The sequence below is a fragment of the Caenorhabditis remanei genome, chromosome II, assembly GCF_010183535.1.
Source record: "Caenorhabditis remanei strain PX506 chromosome II, whole genome shotgun sequence".
Taxonomy (NCBI): domain Eukaryota; kingdom Metazoa; phylum Nematoda; class Chromadorea; order Rhabditida; family Rhabditidae; genus Caenorhabditis; species Caenorhabditis remanei.
Window position 1 is genome coordinate 1674697 of NC_071329.1, and position 22244 is coordinate 1696940.

The 22244-nt window shown below is 38.3% G+C and overlaps 5 protein-coding genes across 5 annotated transcripts; 2 read left to right on the top strand and 3 right to left on the bottom strand.

The window, feature by feature from the left end:
- Positions 1 to 429: 429 nt before the first annotated feature.
- GCK72_003947 (uncharacterized protein) lies at positions 430 to 3063 on the bottom strand (the record flags this gene model as incomplete). The annotated part of the gene is made up of 7 exons (XM_003092776.2): positions 430 to 691; positions 877 to 1242; positions 1294 to 1591; positions 1741 to 2179; positions 2230 to 2360; positions 2655 to 2960; positions 3009 to 3063. The coding sequence occupies 7 exons, from the start codon at positions 3061 to 3063 to the stop codon at positions 430 to 432; spliced, it is 1857 nt and encodes a 618-aa protein (XP_003092824.2).
- Positions 3064 to 5824: 2761 nt separating this feature from the next.
- On the top strand, positions 5825 to 8565 carry GCK72_003948 (uncharacterized protein; the record flags this gene model as incomplete). Its single annotated transcript, XM_053724355.1, has 7 exons — positions 5825 to 5879; positions 5930 to 6232; positions 6543 to 6673; positions 6724 to 7153; positions 7294 to 7585; positions 7638 to 7997; positions 8310 to 8565. 7 exons carry the CDS (start codon positions 5825 to 5827, stop codon positions 8563 to 8565), a joined length of 1827 nt encoding a protein of 608 aa, XP_053588549.1.
- A 1171-nt stretch (positions 8566 to 9736) lies between these two features.
- On the top strand, positions 9737 to 13487 carry GCK72_003949 (uncharacterized protein; the record flags this gene model as incomplete). Its single annotated transcript, XM_053724356.1, has 7 exons — positions 9737 to 9791; positions 9840 to 10130; positions 11599 to 11729; positions 11780 to 12203; positions 12304 to 12577; positions 12630 to 12989; positions 13217 to 13487. 7 exons carry the CDS (start codon positions 9737 to 9739, stop codon positions 13485 to 13487), a joined length of 1806 nt encoding a protein of 601 aa, XP_053588550.1.
- Positions 13488 to 14275: 788 nt separating this feature from the next.
- Positions 14276 to 17052, bottom strand: GCK72_003950 (uncharacterized protein; the record flags this gene model as incomplete). The annotated part of the gene is made up of 9 exons (XM_053724357.1): positions 14276 to 14365; positions 14412 to 14657; positions 15086 to 15268; positions 15316 to 15400; positions 15456 to 15617; positions 15712 to 15804; positions 16301 to 16570; positions 16618 to 16740; positions 16943 to 17052. The coding sequence occupies 9 exons, from the start codon at positions 17050 to 17052 to the stop codon at positions 14276 to 14278; spliced, it is 1362 nt and encodes a 453-aa protein (XP_053588551.1).
- Positions 17053 to 18242: 1190 nt separating this feature from the next.
- Positions 18243 to 21620, bottom strand: GCK72_003951 (uncharacterized protein; the record flags this gene model as incomplete). The annotated part of the gene is made up of 9 exons (XM_053724358.1): positions 18243 to 18459; positions 18507 to 18636; positions 18848 to 19197; positions 19256 to 19346; positions 19404 to 19514; positions 20132 to 20401; positions 20455 to 20676; positions 21263 to 21416; positions 21468 to 21620. The coding sequence occupies 9 exons, from the start codon at positions 21618 to 21620 to the stop codon at positions 18243 to 18245; spliced, it is 1698 nt and encodes a 565-aa protein (XP_053588552.1).
- Positions 21621 to 22244: the final 624 nt, after the last annotated feature.

Here is a 22244-nt window from a genome sequence, read left to right on the forward strand (position 1 = left end):
CATTTTGACACCAGACAATAAATATGCTGAAAAACAACGAATAAAAAACCGAAAATTCCTCACTTTTCAAAATTTTTGTCGATTGCATGGTTTTTTACTCTTTCAAACACATCTCTCCTCTATTTTCCCTATTTTTATCCGCAGACCCCCTTCTCAGATTATCTGTTACTTTGTCTATTGTCTCGGTTAATCCTTTTTCCCTGATAATAATGACGAATCTAGGGTCCCTTAAACGCGGTTTTTTTCAATCAGAACAATTCAAAGCAATTTTTTGACAATTTTAGGGGAATTCTAACGAGAATTCTCTAACTCTATTGACCGAAAGCCAAAAACTTGGCGGATTCCGGGATCGGCGCACCTTTGACGAGATATTATATTTATTGATAAAATCGGAACAAAAAAAAACAAAAAAAAAGTCAATAACAGTTGTCACCACATCCTCATCATCACCCGATCAATCCAATTCTTTACTTCAGATGACGTGCAATTTGTTTGTATGAAACGATGGAAATTCCGGATTTGCATGGAACTATCTTGTCTGTATCCGTGAATGCAAGACATGATTTCAGTCGTCAGTTGCTCTTTTTCATCTTCAGTCATGTTTCGATTAGTGGAGAAAGAGAAGACATGAACGAGGAAGGTTACAACGTCTTGACGGGACCGTTGGTCAGAACCAGTCATCAGGTAGTTACTGAAAATGAAACAACTTTGCAATTTTAATTGACACTCTTTTTGCAGAGAGAAGGGAAACTGAGGCAGCTGGCAACCGCCGTTTTAGACCATTCGGCCATGAGGGCACATTTAAAGGTGGCCAGGTAAATAAGGAGAGACCAATCGGGGCAGAGAGGGTGGTTATACTATAATAAGAAAACTCACAGTAGGCCATCGAATCTCTTCTTTCGAAAAGTCTCATCACTTCTAGACATCTTGCACATACACTTGCTTAATATCGATGCTCCCATTTGAAGCGCATGTTGTCTATTGTAGTCTCTCACTTGAAGGGACTCTCGTCTACCGTAGTCTCCCTTTGAGACCTCTCGAAGAACGTAATCAATCGTTTTGTTACAGACCATACTGTAATTGATATGAGGTGTAGCAAGAAAGGCTTCGCTAGTGAAGCAACGCTGGAACAGGCTGGAATAATCCCAAGTCCATTTATCAAGTGGTTGCTGTGCCAATAGGTATCTGGCTAGAGACAGGCGTTGAGAAGGGGTGATTCCTCGAAAATGAGACTCTCTGCCACTGAAAATTGGTACATAAGATATAATTGGATCATTCCTTATTTAAACTTACTAAATTAAAGTTAGCAAAAGATTAAGTGGTTCTTCAATGTCTTTGAATGTCGCTCCATGATCAATGACTTCAATTACTTTTCCTAGACATAGAATCATCAACTCTGTAGGAGTAGGATAATCTTTTTGCCATCTGGTTTCCAGATCGATACAATCTATTATCCTGGTGATAGTTTCACGCTGGAATCCCCAGTTATTCAGGTAATAGTCGATAGAGTTCGAACATTGCTTGAGAGAATAATTATGAAGCAGTTTGACACCTGGGATCGCAATATTGTCGTTGGCGAAGAAGTGGTAATCTGAATGAACAATTTTGTTATTTGAAGTTGAATTAGTTCGCCTAGGAAATATGAACTATTAGTTCGTCACTAAATTAACATTAACTCAAAATTAGCACGATGGTTCCCAAGCAGGCTCAATAACTCCTCCCAACATCGTTGTCACTCACCAAGCAATCCAATTGTTTTCAACTTCGGATAAATTTCAACCAATCTCGCTATTTGACCCATCTCCAAACCGTGTAGCCCCATGCCCGAAATGTCCAAAAATTCCAATTCGGGATGAGGTTTATTTCTTTCTTCTTGCAAAGAATACTTGACAAAACATACAGTCGGATCCCTAACGAAGTCTGACAGATTCAAGAATTGCAGTTTTCTCAGTTTGAAGAGTTCCCCCATATCTTGGTTGCCTAGTGGTATGCCAGCAAGCGACAGTTTCTCCAGATTTTTCAATTGAGATATTCCCTGAATCGATGAAAAGTTTGAGTAAGACACATCAAGTTCTGTGAGGTTTGGAAAACGATTGAAGACTGTTTTGAATGGATTCGGAGGTAAATGACAAGAGTTGATGTCGAGTTGTTGGAGAACTGGGCCGAGCACATTTGCTATCTGGAAAACATGGAAATATCTGAATTCATTCTTCATATTGAAATCGTTACCTGGTCAATCCAATCCCTGTTGAATTCGGTTTGATCTCCATTGATTTTTAGAACGCGTAAACTTTTGCAGCTTTTTGAATTCAATATCGAGTCGAGAGCAGCTATGATGTCAAAGAATTTTTTTTTGTAGCCTGAAAATAATTTGAATTAAGTATTAAGGTTGCGGACCTTTCATTTGTAGTTGACAACTATTTTGTACAGGCGGTACGTTGCGAGTTGCACAGCGAAAGGGAAATTTCTTTGCCGACGATAACTTGCTATGCCCGCCCGTAAAAAAGAAGTTGTCAACCACAAAAGTAAAGCGCTCGATTTGAGCTAAAATTTCTACAAAAAATTGGCGACAACCAGACTAAGGAGCCTGATGCTTTTTTGCAAAAAGTTATTTTCTGAAAATTATGAGCACGATGTTCCCTGTCCTAACTTACCCCGGAAGTAATGGCCACTGAACAGTTTTTCTGAATTCTCATCCTTCAGATTCAATAATCTCAGCTCTTCCAAATTGAACGATCGCAAAAGATCAATGGATGCATCATTAACAATTGGAGATGTCAGTGTCACTTTCGTCACGTTGAGAACTTTCGAAATATCATTCGCTGTCTCAGATGAGAATCGAAGAGCTCCCTTGGTAAGAATCTCAAAGATTCTGTTGCTCGGCTCCGGGGTGATTTGATATTTATACTTTTCATTACTTGGCAAGCCATCAATCAGTTTTGCATAACTTTTGAATTTTGCTGGAATTAAAATAAGATAAACAATTTAGATATGGAAAACCAACTCACAATCTTCAATAAGATTCGCCAGCACTGGTATACAACTTGTTTGGAGTGATTCCATTCTGGAATAAGAAAAAAAATTGGGTGAAAGAAAAAGAAGAAGCATTCGAAAAAGTGTGAGACAGAGAGGGAACGAGACTCAGATAACACGAGAAGCGATTGGTGCAGAGAGAGAGAGAGACACAGAGAACTGATGGAGACGCAGATTATGCAAAAAGTGTTGGGATGGACGGCGGGGGGTCAACATGAAAAGAAAAGAGGGCGCTTGGAAACGTGCCAAGGAGAAAAGTAGAAACAAAGGGAAATCTATCTTCGGGAAGTTTCCATACCAGATGTTTGGCAAAAGAGACATTTTGACACCAGACAATAAATACACTGAAAAAAGGCAAAAAACTGAAAATTCCTCATTTTTCAAAAAAAAATAAGTTCTGTTTTTGATCTGAAAGCGATGTTGAAAGCGCACATACAGTACTGGCCATAAAGAATGCGACACTTGTAGTTTTTAGTGGAAATTGGTCAACTTTGTGAGTGTGAAACGGCCTCCTTAAGAGACTCACAATATTGATTTTTTATGCAGTGTATAGATCACAAATAGAGCTCTATTTTTGTAGTTGACAACTTTTTTGTGTGGGCACATCCTAAGAAGTTATCAATCGTCAAAGTAAACAGCTCAAAAATTTCTCCTTTTAGCACTGAAAAATGACAACAATTGCAAGAAATTTCTTAGAAGATTGATAACTTGCTAGGGGGTACCCGTACAAAAAAGTTGTCAACTACAAAAATGAAGCTCTACTTTTGATCTATGCACTCCATAAACAATCAATATTGTGAGACTATCAGGGAGGCCGTGTCACACTCATAAAGTTGACCATTTTCAACTAAAAACTGCAAGTGTCGCATTCTTTATGGCCTGTACTGTAGGTCGAATACAATGAGAAACAGAGAGAGCGCAAAATAAGAGGACTGCTCGGTGAGTGAGTGGAAGAGACAACTGACTGTATTCCACCCATATAACCTCCCCTGGTCAAGGGGCGGGGCGTATGCACTGCATACTGTCGGATTTCCCAAAAGGATAATATGGAGACAGGTCCTATTAGGTGAAGATGGTTCACGGAGACAATAGACCGAGTGACAGACAACGTGAGGATTAGCTAACATGACATTAATAATAGGGGTCGTGGGATAAAAATAGGGATAAAGAAGAAAAGTGTAATTGAAAGAGTCACCTGACCTTCCCCAGAAGACTGTCGTCTCTAATCCGACCGTTCAAGGTTCCAAGTTTCCCACAGAGAAATTTGATCAGGTTGTCTGGGACTTCAAATTAATATTCAGAGACTATAACCTTGAAAACTGTAATGATACCTCTAAACTATTTTCCGCTGGTTTTTGATGATTATTGGTCAGTTTTCGTAAAAAATATTCATGAAAATACAAGTTTTCATGTTAAATGTGCTCCGATTTTGGATTTTTAGCTTGAGTCAGTCAGAAAAATGTTGATTTGGTACGAAATTGTAGAGATGGGAGAATAACCAAACAGGCAGCTTGAAAAATAGAGGCGAACGCGACTATAACATCTGAACTCCGCGCCTGTTCAAATTTCTCTGTAGGAAACTTGAAACCTTGAATGGTCGGATTAGAGACGGCAGTCTTCTGAGGAAGGACAGGTGGAACTTCTAATCCTATCCGAGGTTTGAAATAAGAAATCAGGTAGTATAAATCGTAATAATTGAAACATATCTCTTAACGCGCATCCTTGAAACCATTTTCTACTGGTTTTCAGAATTTTTTTCAATTTTTGAAAAAAAATCCGGACATAATGTAAATTTGGTACAGAAATGTAGACTTAAAAGTCTTACTGATAAGGAGAGTCTCACGGTACGCAGGATGGCATCTCACTCTTTCAATTACATGTTTCCTCGTTATCCTTTTTTTCCCACGGCCCCTATAATTAATGTCATCCCAGCTAATTCTCACGTTGTCTGTCACTTGGTCTATTGTCTTGGTCACTCCTCTTCACCTAATATTACCTGTCTCCACATCTCTCTCTCCCTCTCTGGAAAATCTTCCCGCGGACCTAATCATTAGAAAAGGCCCCGGACCAGGGGAGTTGAGATGAAAGGAATACAGTCAGTTGCCCCTTTCTCTCCCTCACCGAGCAGTTCTCTCTTTTTGGGCTCTCTCTGAACAAAAATAGATACTAAGAGGTATTCATTTGATATTTGATATATGATAAATGAGAGGATTGACCTTTATAAGAAAGTGTCAAAGGAAAGACATTTCTGCGGAATAGATCTCACACTGAGATGAGCCAATCGTCCACTCTCCTTCCCCTTTTATGTTGACCACCCGTCGTTCTTCCCAACACTTTCTCTCTCTCACCGAGCAGTCCTCTCATTTTGGTATCTCTTTGTTTGTCAATGTATTCGGCCTACGTGTGCTATCAACATCGCTTTCAGATCAAAAACAGAACTCAATTTTTGCAGTTGACACGAAACATGATTTTTTTTTGAAAAATGAAGAATTTTCGGTTTTTTGTCGTTTTTTCAGTGTATTTATTGTCTGGTGTCTAAATGTCTCGTTTGCCAAACATCTGGTATGAAAACATCCCGAAGAAAGATAACCCTTTGTTTCTACTTTTCTCCTTGGCACGTTGCCAAGCGCCCTTTTCTCCTTTCGTGTTGACCATCTGCGTCTCCATCAGTTCTATTTGTCCTTCTTTTTTCACTCTCCACTTCTCGTGTTGTCTGATTCTCGTTCCCTCTCTCTCACACTTTTTCGAATGTTTCTTTTTTCTCTTTTACCCAAATTTCCCTGTTTTCAGAATGGAATCACTCCAAACAACTTGTATACCAGTGCTGGTAAATCTTATTGAAGAATGTGAGTTGTTTTCAATATCTAATTTGTTCATATCATTATTATAATTCCAGCGAAATTCAAAGGCTATGCAGAACTAATCGATGGCTTGCCAAGCGGTGAAAAGTATAAATATCAAATTCCTCCGGAGCCGAGCAATAGAATCTTTGAGATTCTTACCAAGGGACCTCTTCGATTCTCATCTGAGACAGCGAACGAGATTTCGAAAGTTTTCAACGTGACGAAAGTGACACTGACATCTCCAATTGTTAATGATGCTTCCATTGATCTTCTGCGATCGTTCAATTTGGTAGAGCTTAAGTTATTGAATCTGAAGGAAGAGAATACAAGGGAACGCAGTTGCCGATATTCCCAGCGTAAGTTGGGACAGGGAGCATCGTGCTCATAGGGGGTGCCATATCTTGGGGGGCATCCCGAATTTGGTGATTCTGAAAAAAAGTTGCGAAAACCGGAAAGCGGAAGGAGGCATGCGGTTCCTCAGTCTGGTTGTCTCATAAATCTGATTTTTGTAAAAAATTAAGCTTTTGTACGGGTGGTCCCTAGCAAGTTATCATCGGCAAAGAAATTTCCCTTTCGCTGTGCAACCGCCTGTACAGAATAGTTGTCAACTACAAACAAATCTCTTGGTTTCATTTACTTACCCATTCAAATTCAAATTATTTTCAGGTGCTAAGAAATCTTTCTTCGACATCATCGCTGCTCTTGACTCGATTTTGAATTCAAAAAGCTGCAAAAGCTTACGCGTTTTGAAAATCGATGGAGATCAAACAGAATTTAACAGGGATTGGATTGACCAGGTAACGATTTTAAGATGAAGAATGAATTCAGATATTTCCATGTTTTCCAGATAGCAAACGTGCTCGGCCCAGTTCTCCAACAACTCAACATCAGCTCTTGTACTTTACCTCCGAATCCATTCAGAACGGTCTTCAATCGCTTTCCGAACCTCACCGAACTTGATGTGTCTTATTCAAACTTCTCATCGATTCAGGGATTATTTCGATTGAAAAATCTGGAGAAACTGTCGCTTGCTGGCATACCACTAGGCAACCAAGATATGAGGGAACTCTTCAAACTGAGAAAAGGGCAATTCTTAAATCTGTCCGACATCAATAGGGGTCCCAGTATACGTTCCGTCGAATATTCGTTTCAAGAAGAGTCACCTCTTCCCGAGTTGAAATTTTTGGACATTTCGGGAATTGGACACGATTTAGAGATGGCTCAAATAGGGAGATTGGTTGAAGTTTATCCGAAGTTGGAAACAATTGGATTGCTTGGTGAGTGTGTTGAGGAAAGGTTATGTAGTCTGCTTGGGAATCATCGTGCTACTTTTGAGTTTATATTAATTTAGTGACAAATGCACTCACCTTTCCTAGCCAAACTAATTCAACTTTAAATAACAAAATAGTTTATTCAGATTACCACTTCTACGACAATATTGCGATCCCAGGTGTCAAACTGCTTCAGAATGGTACTCTCGAGCAATGTTGTGACTCTATCGACTATTACCTGAATAACTGGGGATTCCAAAATGAAACTATCGCCAGGATAATCGATAGAATGGAAGAGGAGATCAGATGGGCAGATGATGATCCTTTTCCTGAAGCAGTGATGGTCCAATGTCTAGGAAAAATAATTGAACTCATAGATCATGGAGCGACATTCAAAGACATTGAAGAGCCACTTGATACCTTGCCACAGTTTTTCAGGTAAAATTAAATTTAGGAATGATCCAATTATATCCTGTGTACCAATCTTCAGCGAATGCTATCTTCAAGGAATCACCCCTTCTCAACGCCTGTCTCTAGCCAGATATCTATTGGCACAGCAACCACGTGATAAATGGACTTGGGATTATTCCAGTCTGTTCCAGCGATGCTTCACTAGCGAAGCCTTTCTTGCCACACCTCATATCAATTACAGTATGGTCTGTAACAAAACGATTGATTACGTTTTTCAAGAAGTCTCAAAGGGAGACTACGATAGACGAGAGGCCCATCGAATGAGAGACTCCTATAGACAGTATGCCCTTCAAAGGGGATCATCGATATTAAGCAAATGTTTGTGCAAGATGTCTAGAAATGATGAGACTTTTCGACAGAAGAGATTCGATTGCCTCTTGTGAGTTTTCTTATTATAGTATAATCAGCCTGTCTGCCCCGCCTGATGTCTCCTTATTTACGTGGCCACGTTTGATATTTGATATTTATTTAATCATTTAAATATACAATAAGAATCACTCGAGATCAGGTAAAGTCCCTCACGAGACTAAACCTGAGAAGGCTAAACCCTTAAATGTGCCCTCATGGCCGAATGGTCTAAACCGGCGGTCGCTGACCAAAGCACGCGAGTTGGGTTTTGCCAGCTGTCTCAGTTTCCCTTCTCTCTGCAAAAAGAGTGTCAATTAAAATTGCAAAGATTTTTTATTTTCAGTAACTACCTGATGACTAGCTCTGACGACTATTCTCGTCTAGACGTTGTAACCATCCTTGTTCATCTCTTCTCATTCTCCACTAATCAAAGCATGACTGAAGATGAAAAATCCAATCTGACGACTGAAATCATGTATTGCATTCACGGATACAGACGAGATAGTTCCAATCACATTCGGAATTTTCAGCGTTTTATGCAAACAAATTGCACGTCATCTGAAGTAAAGAATTGGATTGATCGAGTCATGAGGATGTGATGACAAGTGTTACTCATTTTTTGTTCTGTTATTGTTCTTTGTTATGTTTTTAATCAATAAATCTAATTTTTCGTCAGTGGCGCCCCAAACTCGGAATCTGTCAAGATTTTGGCTTTCGGTTAATAAAATTAGCGAATTCTTGTTAGAATTATTCTAAGATTGTCAAAAAATGGCTTTAAATTATTCTGATTTAAAAAAAACGCGTATAAGGGACCCTAGACTCGTCATTATTATTAGGGAAAAAGGATTGACCGAGACAATAGACAAAGTAACAGATAATCTGACAATTAGCTGACATGACATAATAATAGGGGTCTGGGGATAAAAAATAGGAAAGAAGAAAAAAATGTGTTTCAAAGAGTGAAAAGCCAACCCATGTACCGTAAGACCCTCCTTCTCAGTCTTAAGTCTACATTTCTGTGCCAGATCACCATTAAGTCCGGATTTTTTTAAAGATGGAAAAAATTCTGGAAACCCGTAGAAAATAGTTTTAAGGATGCGAATTAAAAGCTATATTACAGTTATTACGATATTTACCATCTCATTTCTCATTTCAATCCTTTTCTCTCCCCCATCGAGCAGTCCTCTCTTTTTGGTCTCTATTTGAACGAAAATAGATACGAAGAGGTGCCCATTTGATATATGATAAATGAGAGGATTGACCTTCTAATATATCATGAGAAAGTGTCAGAGGAAAGACATTTCTGCGGAATAGATCTCATACTGAGATATATATGAACTTGATGGACGTTCCGAAAACCAGACGTTTGAAAACTGAGACTTTTCGAAACTAAAAATCAGAGTTGTGTGTAAGATCAGTCTTCATGCTTCCGGTGATCACTCCATTTTTGTAGTTGACACGAAACGTGAACATTTTTTTGAAAATTGAGGAATTATTGTCTGGTGTCTAAATGTCTCGTTTGCCAAACATCTGGTATGGAAACATCCCGAAGATAGATATCCCTTTGTTTCGACCATTCCCCTTGGCACGTTGCCAATTGCCATCCTCTCTCCTTCTCTTTTCATGTTGACCCCCCGCCGTTCTTCCCAACACTTTCTGCATAATCTCCGTCTCCATCATTTCTCTTGTTGTCTGAGTCTCTTTCTCTCTCTCTCACACCTTTTCGAATGTTTCTTTTTTCTCTTTTACCCAAATTTCCCTGTTTTCAGAATGGAATCACTCCAAAAAACTTGTATACCAGTGCTGGTGAATCTTATTGAAGAATGTGAGTTGGTTTTCATTGTCTAATTTATTTATCTCATTATTATTCCAGCCAAAATCAAAAGTTATGCAAAACTAATTGATGGCTTGCCGAGCGGTGAAAAGTATAAATATCAAATCACTCCGGAGCCAAGCAACAGAATTTTCGAGATTCTTACCAAGGGACCTCTTCGATTCTCATCTGAGACAGCGAATGATATTTCGAAAGTTCTCAACGTGACGAAAGTGACACTGACATCTCCAATTGTTAACGATGCTTCCATTGATCTTCTGCGATCGTTTAATTTGGTAGAGCTGAGGTTATTGAATCTGAAGGATGAGAGAACTGAGGATCACAGACATGGTTAGTTTTTGTTTTTTGGTAGACACAATCGAACTTTGAGATTAATTCACGGTGTACCGTAAAAACTGTAATAACATTTTCTAGGCCAGCCGGCGGATTTCTAGGCGATTCGCTGCAAAACAAGTACCGTAAATACTGTATTATAACGGCATGCCGTTATATTTTTCAACTGCCTCTGAGAGAAATTTTGTGATTTCAGAAACTCATTAAAATTGAACGAAAAAACTTTTTTGGGTGTTCTATTTGCTGATCAAGAAGTGACCAAACACGCTGCTTCTAATCAGAACCGAGAAAAAACCCCTTGATAAACATTTTTATGGATTCTGAGTAGAGATGGGGTGCCGTTATAATACAGGTGCCGTTCTATTACAGGTGCCGTTATAATACAGTATTTACGGTATTTGGTGTAGATTTACGGACAATACCCCAGAATAGGTCCATAAAAGTGTTTGATATTTTTCAGAGACAACAATCTTGAAAAACATTAAAAACTGATATGTTAAGAACAGGCCGGCAGAAACCTTTTTTGTGTACAAAATTAGAAAAATGTTTCAGGAAAAATCGAGAAATCACTATTTTTGTTACTCATTATTCGAAAACCACCTTCAATTTTTCATCGAAAATGTGACCATTTTTGACTATTTTTCAGAATTTCTTCAAACCAGTCGGTTAACGCAGCCTAACGGCTGCTCAACCTTCTTTTCTACACCACCGTGTTGAAAATTTGAAGAAATGAATTCATTTGAAGAATGAAAATGTTCTATAATTATCTCCCCCGTGAACTCCTATTTCCCTATTTCGGAAACAAAAGCCACTGAAAGGCTTGAAAACCACGTTTTTTCACCTAGTGACCTAGTCGAGACCTATTCTAACAAAAAAAAATAGACGGGCATCATTAAGAGAAAGTTTCTGATCTTTTGGTCCAAATTTGAAGAAAATCGGTTCAGTAGGAAGGGCGGTAGGATCGGCGACAGACAAACAAACATACAGCCGTTTGCGTTTGTTAATAGTAAAGATTCTAAATGATAGTCGAAATTTGACTTTTTCGCGAAAAAATTCAAAAAATTTGACTTTCTCGCCAATTTGCCCGGGCCGGGCCTTGACAACTAAACATAAAGAAAATTTTTCTAGGAATTTCAGATAATGCCGGCCGCTCCAATTTTATAGTTGAAAACAGACTTGTCATTTCACGGGCCGGCCCTGGTGGAATTTTTTTTGTTGATTTTTTGCACCCCAAAAATAATTTTAAAGTACCCCCCCCCCCAAAAACTACTCTTTCAAAAATGAATGCTAAAAACATGTTTTCGGGAGAAAGTCGCTTCACCCGGGCCGGTGAAAATTTGGAAATCGGCCCGGCCGTGACAAGTATGGTTGAAAACACTTTTTGAACGGTCAAATAAATTTCCCTCTCGCAATGGCGCAAAACTAAATAAAGAAAGCATTCATCCTTAACTCAATTCATTTTCAGGCTATAAGAAATCTTTCTTCGACATCATTGCTGCTCTAGACTCGATCTTGAATTCAAAAAGCCTCAAGAGCGTACGCGTTCTAAAAATTGATGGAGATCATACCGAATTCAACTATGATTGGATTGACCAGGTAACGACTTCAAGATAAAGAATAAATCCAGATATCCCCATGTTTTCCAGATAGCAAACGTGCTCGGTCCAGTTCTTCAACATCTCGACATCAGCTCTTGTCAGTTTTTTTGGAATCAATCCACAACTATCTTCACTCGTTTCCCGAACCTCATTGAGCTCGATGTGTCTTACACACAGATCCGTTTGGCTGATGGAATATCTCAATTGAAAAATCTGGAGAAACTGTCGCTTGCTGGCATACGACTAGACAACGATGATTTCACAGAACTCTTCAAACTAAGGAAACTGCAATTCTTGAATCTGTCCGGTTGCTACAGGGGTCGGTTTACCGATTTCATGAACTTTTCATTTCATGAAAAGTCGCCTCTTCCGGAATTGAAGGTTTTGGACATTTCGGCAGATGGATACGATTTGGTACTTATAGTAAGATTGGTTGAAGTTTATCCGAAGTTGGAAACAATTGGATTGATTGGTAAGTGACAATGATGCAGGGAAAGGTCTTTTAGTGATAAATGCATTCGCTTTTCCTAGCCAAACCAATTCAACTTCAAATAACAAATTTTTTCATTCAGGATACCAATTCCCTCCAAACACCAACATCTCAGGCGTCAAACTCCTTATGAATACTACTGTCGAGCAATGTTTGGAGTCTCTCGACTATTACCTCAACACCTGGGGATTCCAACATAAAACAATTGCCATGATAATCGAAAAAATCAATCAGGAGAGCGAAAGGGCTGGAAGGTTTATGATCAAGTGTCTAGGCAAAATAATTGAAGCAATAGATCATGGAGCGAAGTTCACAACGGATTTTGAGCCACTTGCTACCTTGACAACATTAATTGAGTAAGATTAAATTAGGCACGAATCCAATTATATCCTGTGTACCAATTCTCAGTGAGCACCGTCTTCGAAGAATCACTCCTTCTCAACGTCATTCTCTAGCCAGATACCTACTGGCACTGCAACCACATGATGGTCAGATGTTTCATTATTTCCGTCTGTTTCAGCAGTGCTTCACTAGCGACGCCTTCCTTGCTACACCTCATATCAATTACAGTATGATCTGTAACAAAACGATCGATTTAGTTCTTCGAGAGGTCACAGAGGAAGACTACGATAGGCGAGAGGCCCCTCGAATGAGAGACTACAATAGACAACATGCCCTTGAAATGGGTGTATCGATTCTAAGCAAATGTTTGCACAAGATGGCTAGAAGTGATGAGACTTTTCGAAAGAAGAGAATTGATGGTCTCCTGTGAGTTTTCTTGACATGATATAAAGACGTGTAAGGCCCAAGTATGACATTGCAAATAGCGCTGAAAATCGAGGGACGGACTTATGTCATCTGTAGAGCGCACTTGCCGACCAGAGTTGAGCAGAATGCGGTTTTGAAATGGCGGAAGCCGGGAGACAGAATTGCGATATTAGAGAAAGCCTGGAAAACGATAGTCAGCTAAAATTGCAAAGATGTTTCTTTTTCAGTATCTTCCTGATGACTGGCTCTGACCAACGCTCCCGTCAAGCCGCTCTAGCTATCCTCGTTCATGTTTTATCATTCTCCTCTAATCGAAGCATGACGAAACATCAAAAAGCCCGACTGAAGACTGAAATCATGTCCTGCATTAACAGATACAGGCAAGATAGTTCCATACACATTGAGAATTTCCAACATTTCCTACAAACAAAACGCACGTCATCTGGAGTAAAAGATTGGTTTGATTGGGTGAAGATGTGTGGTGACATGGGTTGCTGATTTTTTGCTGTGTTTTTATCAATAAATATAATTTCTTTTGAAAATTTGAGTTGTTCTTACAGTGTGGGAAAGATTACGAGTGTAATCTTTCCCACGTACATAACTCCTGATTTACAAGGGAAATCGTTGGAGACGCCCCTTTAAATGATCTATAAATTTGGTCATTGGTACTTCCGAGTCGGGGAGCCCATTTCTGCCGTCAAAACCTGCTAAATGTGTCTGCGAGCCGAGTTATAAGCTCTCAAACTTTTCAAATGGTAAAACTGTTTTACATGGTATTCCAAATCGACAATTAGTATACGCAAGATTTTGTCATTTTTGCAACGTACAAACACAGGTAAACCACTGGGGAACACAAATTGAACCGCGCGGTGGCGCATATGCGGCCGATTTGGAATTCCATGGGAACAAGCTGAACTATAAGTTTGAGAGCTCATAACTCGGCTGGCAGGCACACTTAGCAGGTTTTGACTGCAGAAATGGACTCACCGTGGTCGGTTTTCTCCACCTTTTTTGAAAACAGGGACCATTTCGTCCAAACGAAATCATTTATGTTTAAGCTGACAATCGGATGAAGAATAATTATATCCAAGTTGAGTGAGTTGCGAAATAAAAAAAAGCCAACGTATCCGTTTTTTTTTATTCTCAAATGGCAGGAAAGCTCTACAAAAAGTTATACAAGTGTCCACTAACTCTGACAACTTGCATCATTCCAAAGTCGAGAAAAAGTATTCAAAGATGTAAAGCGATTTGAGAAAAATGAGAGAGAGAGAGAGAGTTGATTTATTCTATAATTCAAAACGAACAGAAGGGCGATTATTTCGTTTCTGCCTTGCAATTTCGTCTTCTTGTTCAAATTCACCCCCATTCGATCCAAGCTGAAAATAAATCTTGAAGTGAATCGGTTCAGTGTCGAAACCTTACATTCTCACGTTTCAACTGGGCTTCTCTTATTTGATGATGTTGTTCCGATGAACAAACTTCCACAATCTGCCAAATATATCTTGAAGAACTAACGAAATCATCGGATATGAAAGAATTGTGCAACTTTTGTGGCAGTTTTTGTTTCACTAATTGACAAATACATTGCATATTTTTAGCACGTGGATCTCCCAGATATAATCTCAGCGTTTCCTGCCATTGTACATGTAATCCAATAGGTGTATCCAACTAAAAAAAAAAGAAAATTGAAATTCTTGAATCCAAACCATACTTGTCAACCGGGCCGAAACGGGCCGACACGGGCCGGCTCGTAACTCGAGTCAAAATGAATATTATGAGCTGAAAAGTATACCAAAATGTAGATCTCGACGAGTTCTATGTCCGTGGCCCACTACGGGCCGGATGTCTATTCGTTAATATGCCGCGGGCAGGGCTAGAATGGTTTTTTGGCCATTTTCGCGTTTTTCGGCACTTCTTCCCGGCCCGCGGCACATTAACGAATAGCCATCCGGCCCGTAGTGGGTCATGGGCATAGAACTCGTCGAGATCTACATTTTGGTATATTTTTCAGCTCATAATATTCATTTTGACTCGAGTTACGAGCCGGCCCGTGTCGGCCCGTTTCGGCCCGGTTGACAAGTATGATTCAAACAAACATAATCAGCCATAGTAACTATTCCAACATCTGGAGAGTTGAAGAATGGGATTCCCATATAAAAGGACCATAATTGACATCTTGTATTAGGACAACAGAGATCCACGTGGATTCCAACCACTATTTTATCCATCATCTGATGAATCTCGAATGAAGGTTTCATTTCTAGACGTTTTCCGACATTCTAAATGTAAAACAGATGAGAACATTGAAATCTGAAATGAGGCATACCGTTATTTCACATGCAGATCCATCATTTTTGGATATTACACGGAATTCATAACATGTTCCAACAATAACATATCTTTGAGTTGATCTATAAAGTTAATACCGAATTTGGAATTGAACATATGTAACTGTTTCACACTCACATTGGCAAATAAGCAATTTGTTTGGTAGCAAACAACCATACAATGAAACAATTATCCGCTTCTTTTTGAATTACCAATCCATGCACGACGAATTGAGGCGCAGGTGGAAGAGAACTGAGTGGAGGAGGAACTGGAGAGTGACTGAAAGTGTTTGCAGATGAACTGAAATTCGATAATACTCAAAAGTGCTCGAAGTAAGAATTTGCAGAGTTTTGATAAAATACTTTTCTGATTTCATGAAGAACTATGGAATCACCTCGTCTCAAATAAAGACTGCATTGGGGGAACTGGTCCAGAAATATTCATAAATGAAAGTCCTTCTGAGATGTTGATTGGAGGACCGGAATCACTGAAAAACGTGTTTGGATTTTACAGTACTGGCCATAAAGAATGCTACAATTGCAATTTTTAGTTGAAAGTGGTCAACTTTGTAACTGTGACACGGCCTCCCTGATAGTCTCACAATATCGATTGTTAGTGGATTGTACAGATCACAAGTAGTTCTTCATTTTTGTAATTGAAAATTTTTTTGTACGGGCACATCCTGAGAAGTTATCAATCCTCAAAGTATTTCCTTGCTATTTTTTGCACTTTTTCAGTGCTAAAAAGATAGATTTTTGAGCTGCTTACTTTGACGATTGATAACTTCTTAGGATGTGCTCGTTCAAAAAAGTTTTCAACTATAAAAACAAAGCTCTACTTGTGATCTATACCCTTCATAAACATTCGATATTGTGAGACTATCAGGGAGGCCGTGTCACACTCACAAAGTTGGTCATTTTCAACTAAAAACTGTAATTGTCGCAATCTTTATGGCCAGTACTGTATATCAAGTCTATACTCACTGCTCTACTGCTCTAATTTTTAAGCTTCTACTCCGAGACCTTGATTTCTTATTATGCATTGATGGTATCTTATTCTGAGCACGTTGTGCGTCAACACTTCTTGATGGTCTTTCAGGATTCAATTGTCTTGTTTTTTCCAGAAGTTTCTCTTCTTCTTCTTCCATTTTCTTCATCAACAAATCATATTCCTCTCGATAATATCTTGGATCTATCTTAACTTTTATGTTAACCACTTTGAATATTTTATTATCTTTGCATTCCGAGTCATTACTGGAATAAAAATATTATAAGTACATCTTTACTAATAGATCACTTACACAGTGATATCAGTTTTAAATGCAGAACATGATGGATCGGTAGGAACTTCAGAACAGTCCACGAATCCATACCAATCAGCGTATCCAAACTGTCTATCGAATGTGAGATGGTTCTCATTTGAACTGAATGCAATCCAAGATGATATTTTCAGCTTTCCATTCTCGCCCACTTTAACACAATCGCCATTTTCTGCATCGACGATTCTCGGATTTAAAACTCTCAATATTCCATTTTGTTCATTTGATTCTCCAGCATTATATATTATAAACTGACCAGGAGATGCACTGAAAAATCGATATTTCTAGAAGATTCTTAGCAACCAACCTCTCTCCATTTCCAATTTTCACATGAATAAACTTGTGATTTTCTCTATTGAAACATCTAACAACTCCAGAACCGGAGTCAAAATCAAGAACCAGACAACGTTTTTCCATTCTAGAACAGAAAATTGAAGAAAATGAAACGAGTCGAGGGAAAGAGTGAGCAAGAAATGAAACTATTTCACAACTGATAAGAGACATTGAAACTTGAAGGAAAGTTGGCAAATAGAGGGAAACCTTATCATCATTCGAACATTGCCAACATTTTTATTTATTTTTCGTTATTTTACGAATGTAATAGACGTCGTTGGAATACAAAAGAGAACATGAATGACCTTTGCAACAATGGGAAGATAACTTCTGAGAAGTCCTCCGAAACAGGAATCCCTCGTGTATCTTGGTTACGAGAAGCAAGATGTCAGAAGAAAAAATGGGCTGTCCAAATGAATAAGGTCTTCATTTTATCATTCTTTCAATTCTGACTCGCTATAAATTCTAACAAATGGAACATAGTGTTGAAACAAGAATAAAGTACTTTATTGACAAGTTCAGTGGTTGTAAAATAAAAAAAAAACCAACGTATTGATTGTTTAATCTGAGATGCCGAAAAAAAGATCTACAAGAAGTTATACAGGCGATGATTATAGCTTTCATGAGTGTCCACTAACAATTCCACCAATGTCAAGTCGAAGTGTTGGATCCTTGGTTCCTTGTGTGCAACCTTAAAATACAGGTATCATTATTTTTGTGAGCGTTATCAGTTTTCAAAGTTTAGTCAGTATTGGGTCAAGTTGGAAATGGTAGAGTAAAGGTGAAATAGAGTTAACTTTTGGAATGCCAGACTGCTTGCAACCATTTCCATTTTTATTTCAGCCGTAAGTAGCGCAAATTGTACAAAACGGGCGACACTCTTCGCAATGCGGTTTCTGGTATTTTTCCAATCACATTGTCCTCTACTGGAATATGGCACTGTGGTCAGTTCCCCTATTCCAGAAATCTTTTATTTTCACAGTTTTTAAAGAAATTCAAAATTTCGTATTTATCGTATTTCGAGGCTCTTGAAGAATGTGATCTAAAATCACTTGAACATCGAAGATATTGATTTGATCTTCACCTATAAACTTATGGTCACTAAAGAAATTATTATCGATGACCCTATATTCGAACTATTTTGGATCATTCAAAACTACGTCAGCATAAATACAATCTCAAATAGCTAACTAGGAACTCGACAAAATTATCTTTTCAAATACTCTCTAATAGAGTCCTCCGTTGATTTAAATTTAAGTTCATTTTTGATTTACTCACCCATTTTCATAACACTTTTCGCAAACATTTCCAATAGTAGAGCAACGAGTATGTGTGGGGCAATCAGTTACACACTCCATACGATTTCCAAAATCCGGATTGTAAAAGGTATAATGTCGGCAAGAAAGACAATCGAACTCTCCTAATCCATTACATGTTTCACATTCAGGAGAGCATTTCTCACATGTCATTGAAGTTTGATTTCCAAAAAAACTGTAACAAGAAAAAAAGAGAAATTTTTGGAAAATTTCCGGGTTTACCCGATATCACATTGCGACGACACACATGTTCCCATATTGTTCCATGTTCGACACTCCAAGCAATCCTCCGGTTGTTTTCCCCAGCATCCTCGAGAATTGCAGTTTGGATCACAAATTTCCTCTTCTTGAACTACAAAATTTATTTTGTCGTGATATTGATCGATTGGTTTTTGATTTAAAATATTTAGACTATAATGTTAGTGAAATTTTTTCAACATTTAAAAAAAATAAAAGCATGTAAAAAAAACCTAAACCATTGAGTCTATGATCGATTTTTAGTTTTAACGTAATGATTAACTCAGATATATGACATTATAAATTTAAAAATAACTCAAACTTACTACACAATTTACTGTCACTATTTCCTTCAGCCCTCAATTTTGCTTTTCCTTGATCTCCTTTTGATTGAATTATCGATTCCCAATCAACAGTTCCGACATAGCATAATCTATGGTTCTCATTGATAATCACTGATCCAGTTTTGATTAACTTAAGGGAGTTCAGATTCAATTCCACCAAATTGTTACATTGATAAATAGCTAAAGCCCATTTCATATTGAGAAGTTTTCGTCCTTCGATGATTTGCAAGTTTTTGAGAAACTTCAAATCAAAAAAGTCTTGTTTAACAATTTCAATGTACTCGGTGACAATTTTCACTGATTCCAAAACTTTCAGCTCCTCGTATTTGAACCTGAACGATAATTTTAAAATTTTTGTGATTTTAAAATTTGTTTTAGATTTATTCTTACGTAGTTTCAATCATTAGATGTCCATCAATCCGTTCACATCCTTCTAGGGTTTTCAATTTTCTGCTTGTGAGAGGACCCTCGACAATGCAGTCTGTAAGCATGACAAAATGAAACAAATTTTATGCCGCTTAGATCTCAATTCACTCACTTTTAGAACATCCGGAGCCTCGACATTTTTCACATTCCCTCGAATCTTCTGGTTGATCGTAACCTTCTGAGCAATGACGAACACATACATCGTTTTCAATCAACAGTTCCGCTAGAAATGAGTTCACAATATTTTTTCGTTCAAAATGAAAATAAAAACCATGACTCTATTCCAGAACAAGCAAATCATTTGTTCATACTTGTAAACCGGGCCGACACGGACCGGCTCGTAACTCGCGTCAAAATGAATATTATGAGCTAAAAAATATACCAAAATGTAGATCTCGGCGAGTTGTATGTCCGTGACCTACTACTGGCCGGATTTCTATTCGTTAATGTGATGCGGGGCGGGCTAGAATCGCTTTTTTGGTAATTTTCGCGTTTTTTGCACATTTTCTCGGCCCGCGACATATTAACTATTAGCCATCCGGCCCGTAGTTGGTCACAAACATAGAACTCGTCGAGATCTACATTTTGGTATATTTTTTTGTTCATAAAACTCAGTTTGAAGCGAGTTACTAACCGGCCCGTATCGGCCCGGTTTGGCCCGGTTTACAAGTATGCATTTGTTGCTCTGCAACTTAGCAAACTTAGCAATTTATTTTGTGATAATAAAAAGGGGACTCTCTAATCTGAAGGGTTCTGATAAACGGACTATAAGTAACAGAGGGAAAATCTACCAAAAGATCAGTAGGTAGTTTCGAAAAAAGAGTCAAAAATAAATCTTACGAGGACACTCTTTCACACAGTGATTTCCATTTTGATACCTCCCATCGGGATTCGGAACCAATCTTCCTCTTCTGTCATTGTATATTTTTCTTGGTGGGCACGTATCAACACATATCTTGTCGTCCATTCTGTATTTACTGCATGCAATGCAATTATCAGGTCCATGATCTGTGCATCCACCGAGACAAGTGGAGTCACAACATTCGTAAGAGTGGGTGATGTTGGAGTAGAAACATTGGGAGCAACATTTCGGGCATACTGAGCGGTACACTGAAAATAGTTCTTAGTTTTCAAAAACCTCTAATATTTCCAGTGAAACTAACTTTTCTGACAATCATTATCTCCGTTTCCCCAGCATTTATCTTTTGTACAGCTTTTATGACACGATGCAATAGGATCTCCATTGTTCCAACAAGCTTTGTGAGAATTCCACGTCTCAACTGTCTGTTTTGAACTGTCGTAAAGAATTTCATTCCAATCAACTTTGGTACCCAGGTAACACATTCTTGGGTTGTTTTGGATAGTAACCGATCCATTTCGAATCACTGAAACAAACTTATTAGTGAACTAACTGCGCATTGACGTAATGGGAACATTTACTCCTCAATTCGAAAAAATGAAACATCGACTTCTAATATTACCCATCCGCCAGTGGCTGATCACTTGCTCAAAGTTCGGCCCGGGGTCGCGGAGTGGATCACGCTGCAGAATTTCGATTTACGGCGGCTCTCGACCGTACTTTCGCCATATAAAAGTTTTAGACTGCGGTAGCCACCACCGGCGGATGGGTAATATGTAAAAAGTTTTTAAGAAGCGGAAAATAATAATTTGTGGTTCTTATCAGACCTGTTAAGCTCAAAAACATCGATTTTTCCACTTCGAGACCAATCTGCAAAATTCCCAATAGCGCTTTTAACACCCTCTGGCAAAATATCGTTTTTGACCTATTATCGCTGATTGCCTTTTTTGTGAATTATTATGATGAAAAACAGGGGAAATAGTCTAAATCAATCAAAATACTCTTGTTTGCGATGGGGCGCAGTTGTAAGACAGGGTGGACTGTTAATATTCTTTACACAGTTTCCAGATTTCCAGCTCTCATCAAATATCTATTTATCTGCTAGACACTACCTCTCAATTCGTTCATCACCAATTCGTTCACTTTCTCGTTTTGATGAATATACAATGCTTGGTCATGAAACACTTCGTCGCCATAAATAACACGTAGCTTTGGAAATGAAATTGTTTGAATATTGGCTCGATATATGATAAGACTCCCGCGGATCTAAAAATATAACATTTCATTTTTTGAATAAGCTTCTGAAGTTTCTCTCACTTCCTCAATATGATCAAAAAAATTGATTGTTTTCAAATAGTCAACATCGGCATACACGGTTTGATTAGTAACTTGTCTCCACTTTCGGATTTCGGGTGCCTCAATCCACGTTATTTCTAAATTTCCGAAAACACGACGACATCCTCGATACATCTGAGCATTTGTTTTATTATGGCTCTCGGCTATTTGCATTAGAAAAAATGGATTTCAAACTACTAACACCTAAAAATAAGACAGGATGTGATTAATTTAATTAGCACCGGAATATTATTCAAAAAGTCTTTTTGTGATATATTTTTCTAGTGTTTTAGTCAAGTATCAATTAATAATTACTCACATTTTCCAGATCTTCTAAAATATCTCCTGATCCCCATCGTGCGAGTAAATTGTTGGTGCCGGAACAAACTGAAACAAGAAGATTACAATGAATTTTTTGTAAGCTTGTTTTCTATTTGAGGGTAGATGGAGTTGACCAGGAAACACCGGGAAATTGTGACAGCAAAAGTTTACATATTTATATAGATCGAAGTATTTCACCGATCTAAAATGCTATTGATTGTCTTAGAAGAATCATTCCGAATTCAGGATTCCGAAATTCCGGAATTCCGGGTTATTTCGTCATTCCGGTTCCGGACACCGGGTTCCGAATTTCCTAAATTTTATTTTGGTTCCAGATTCCGTATTCCGGAAAATGTAAAATCTCATTCCGGTTTCGGACTCCGGATTCCGGATTCCGTAAATCGAAAAATGTCATTCCGTACAACTCTGGCAGCTAGT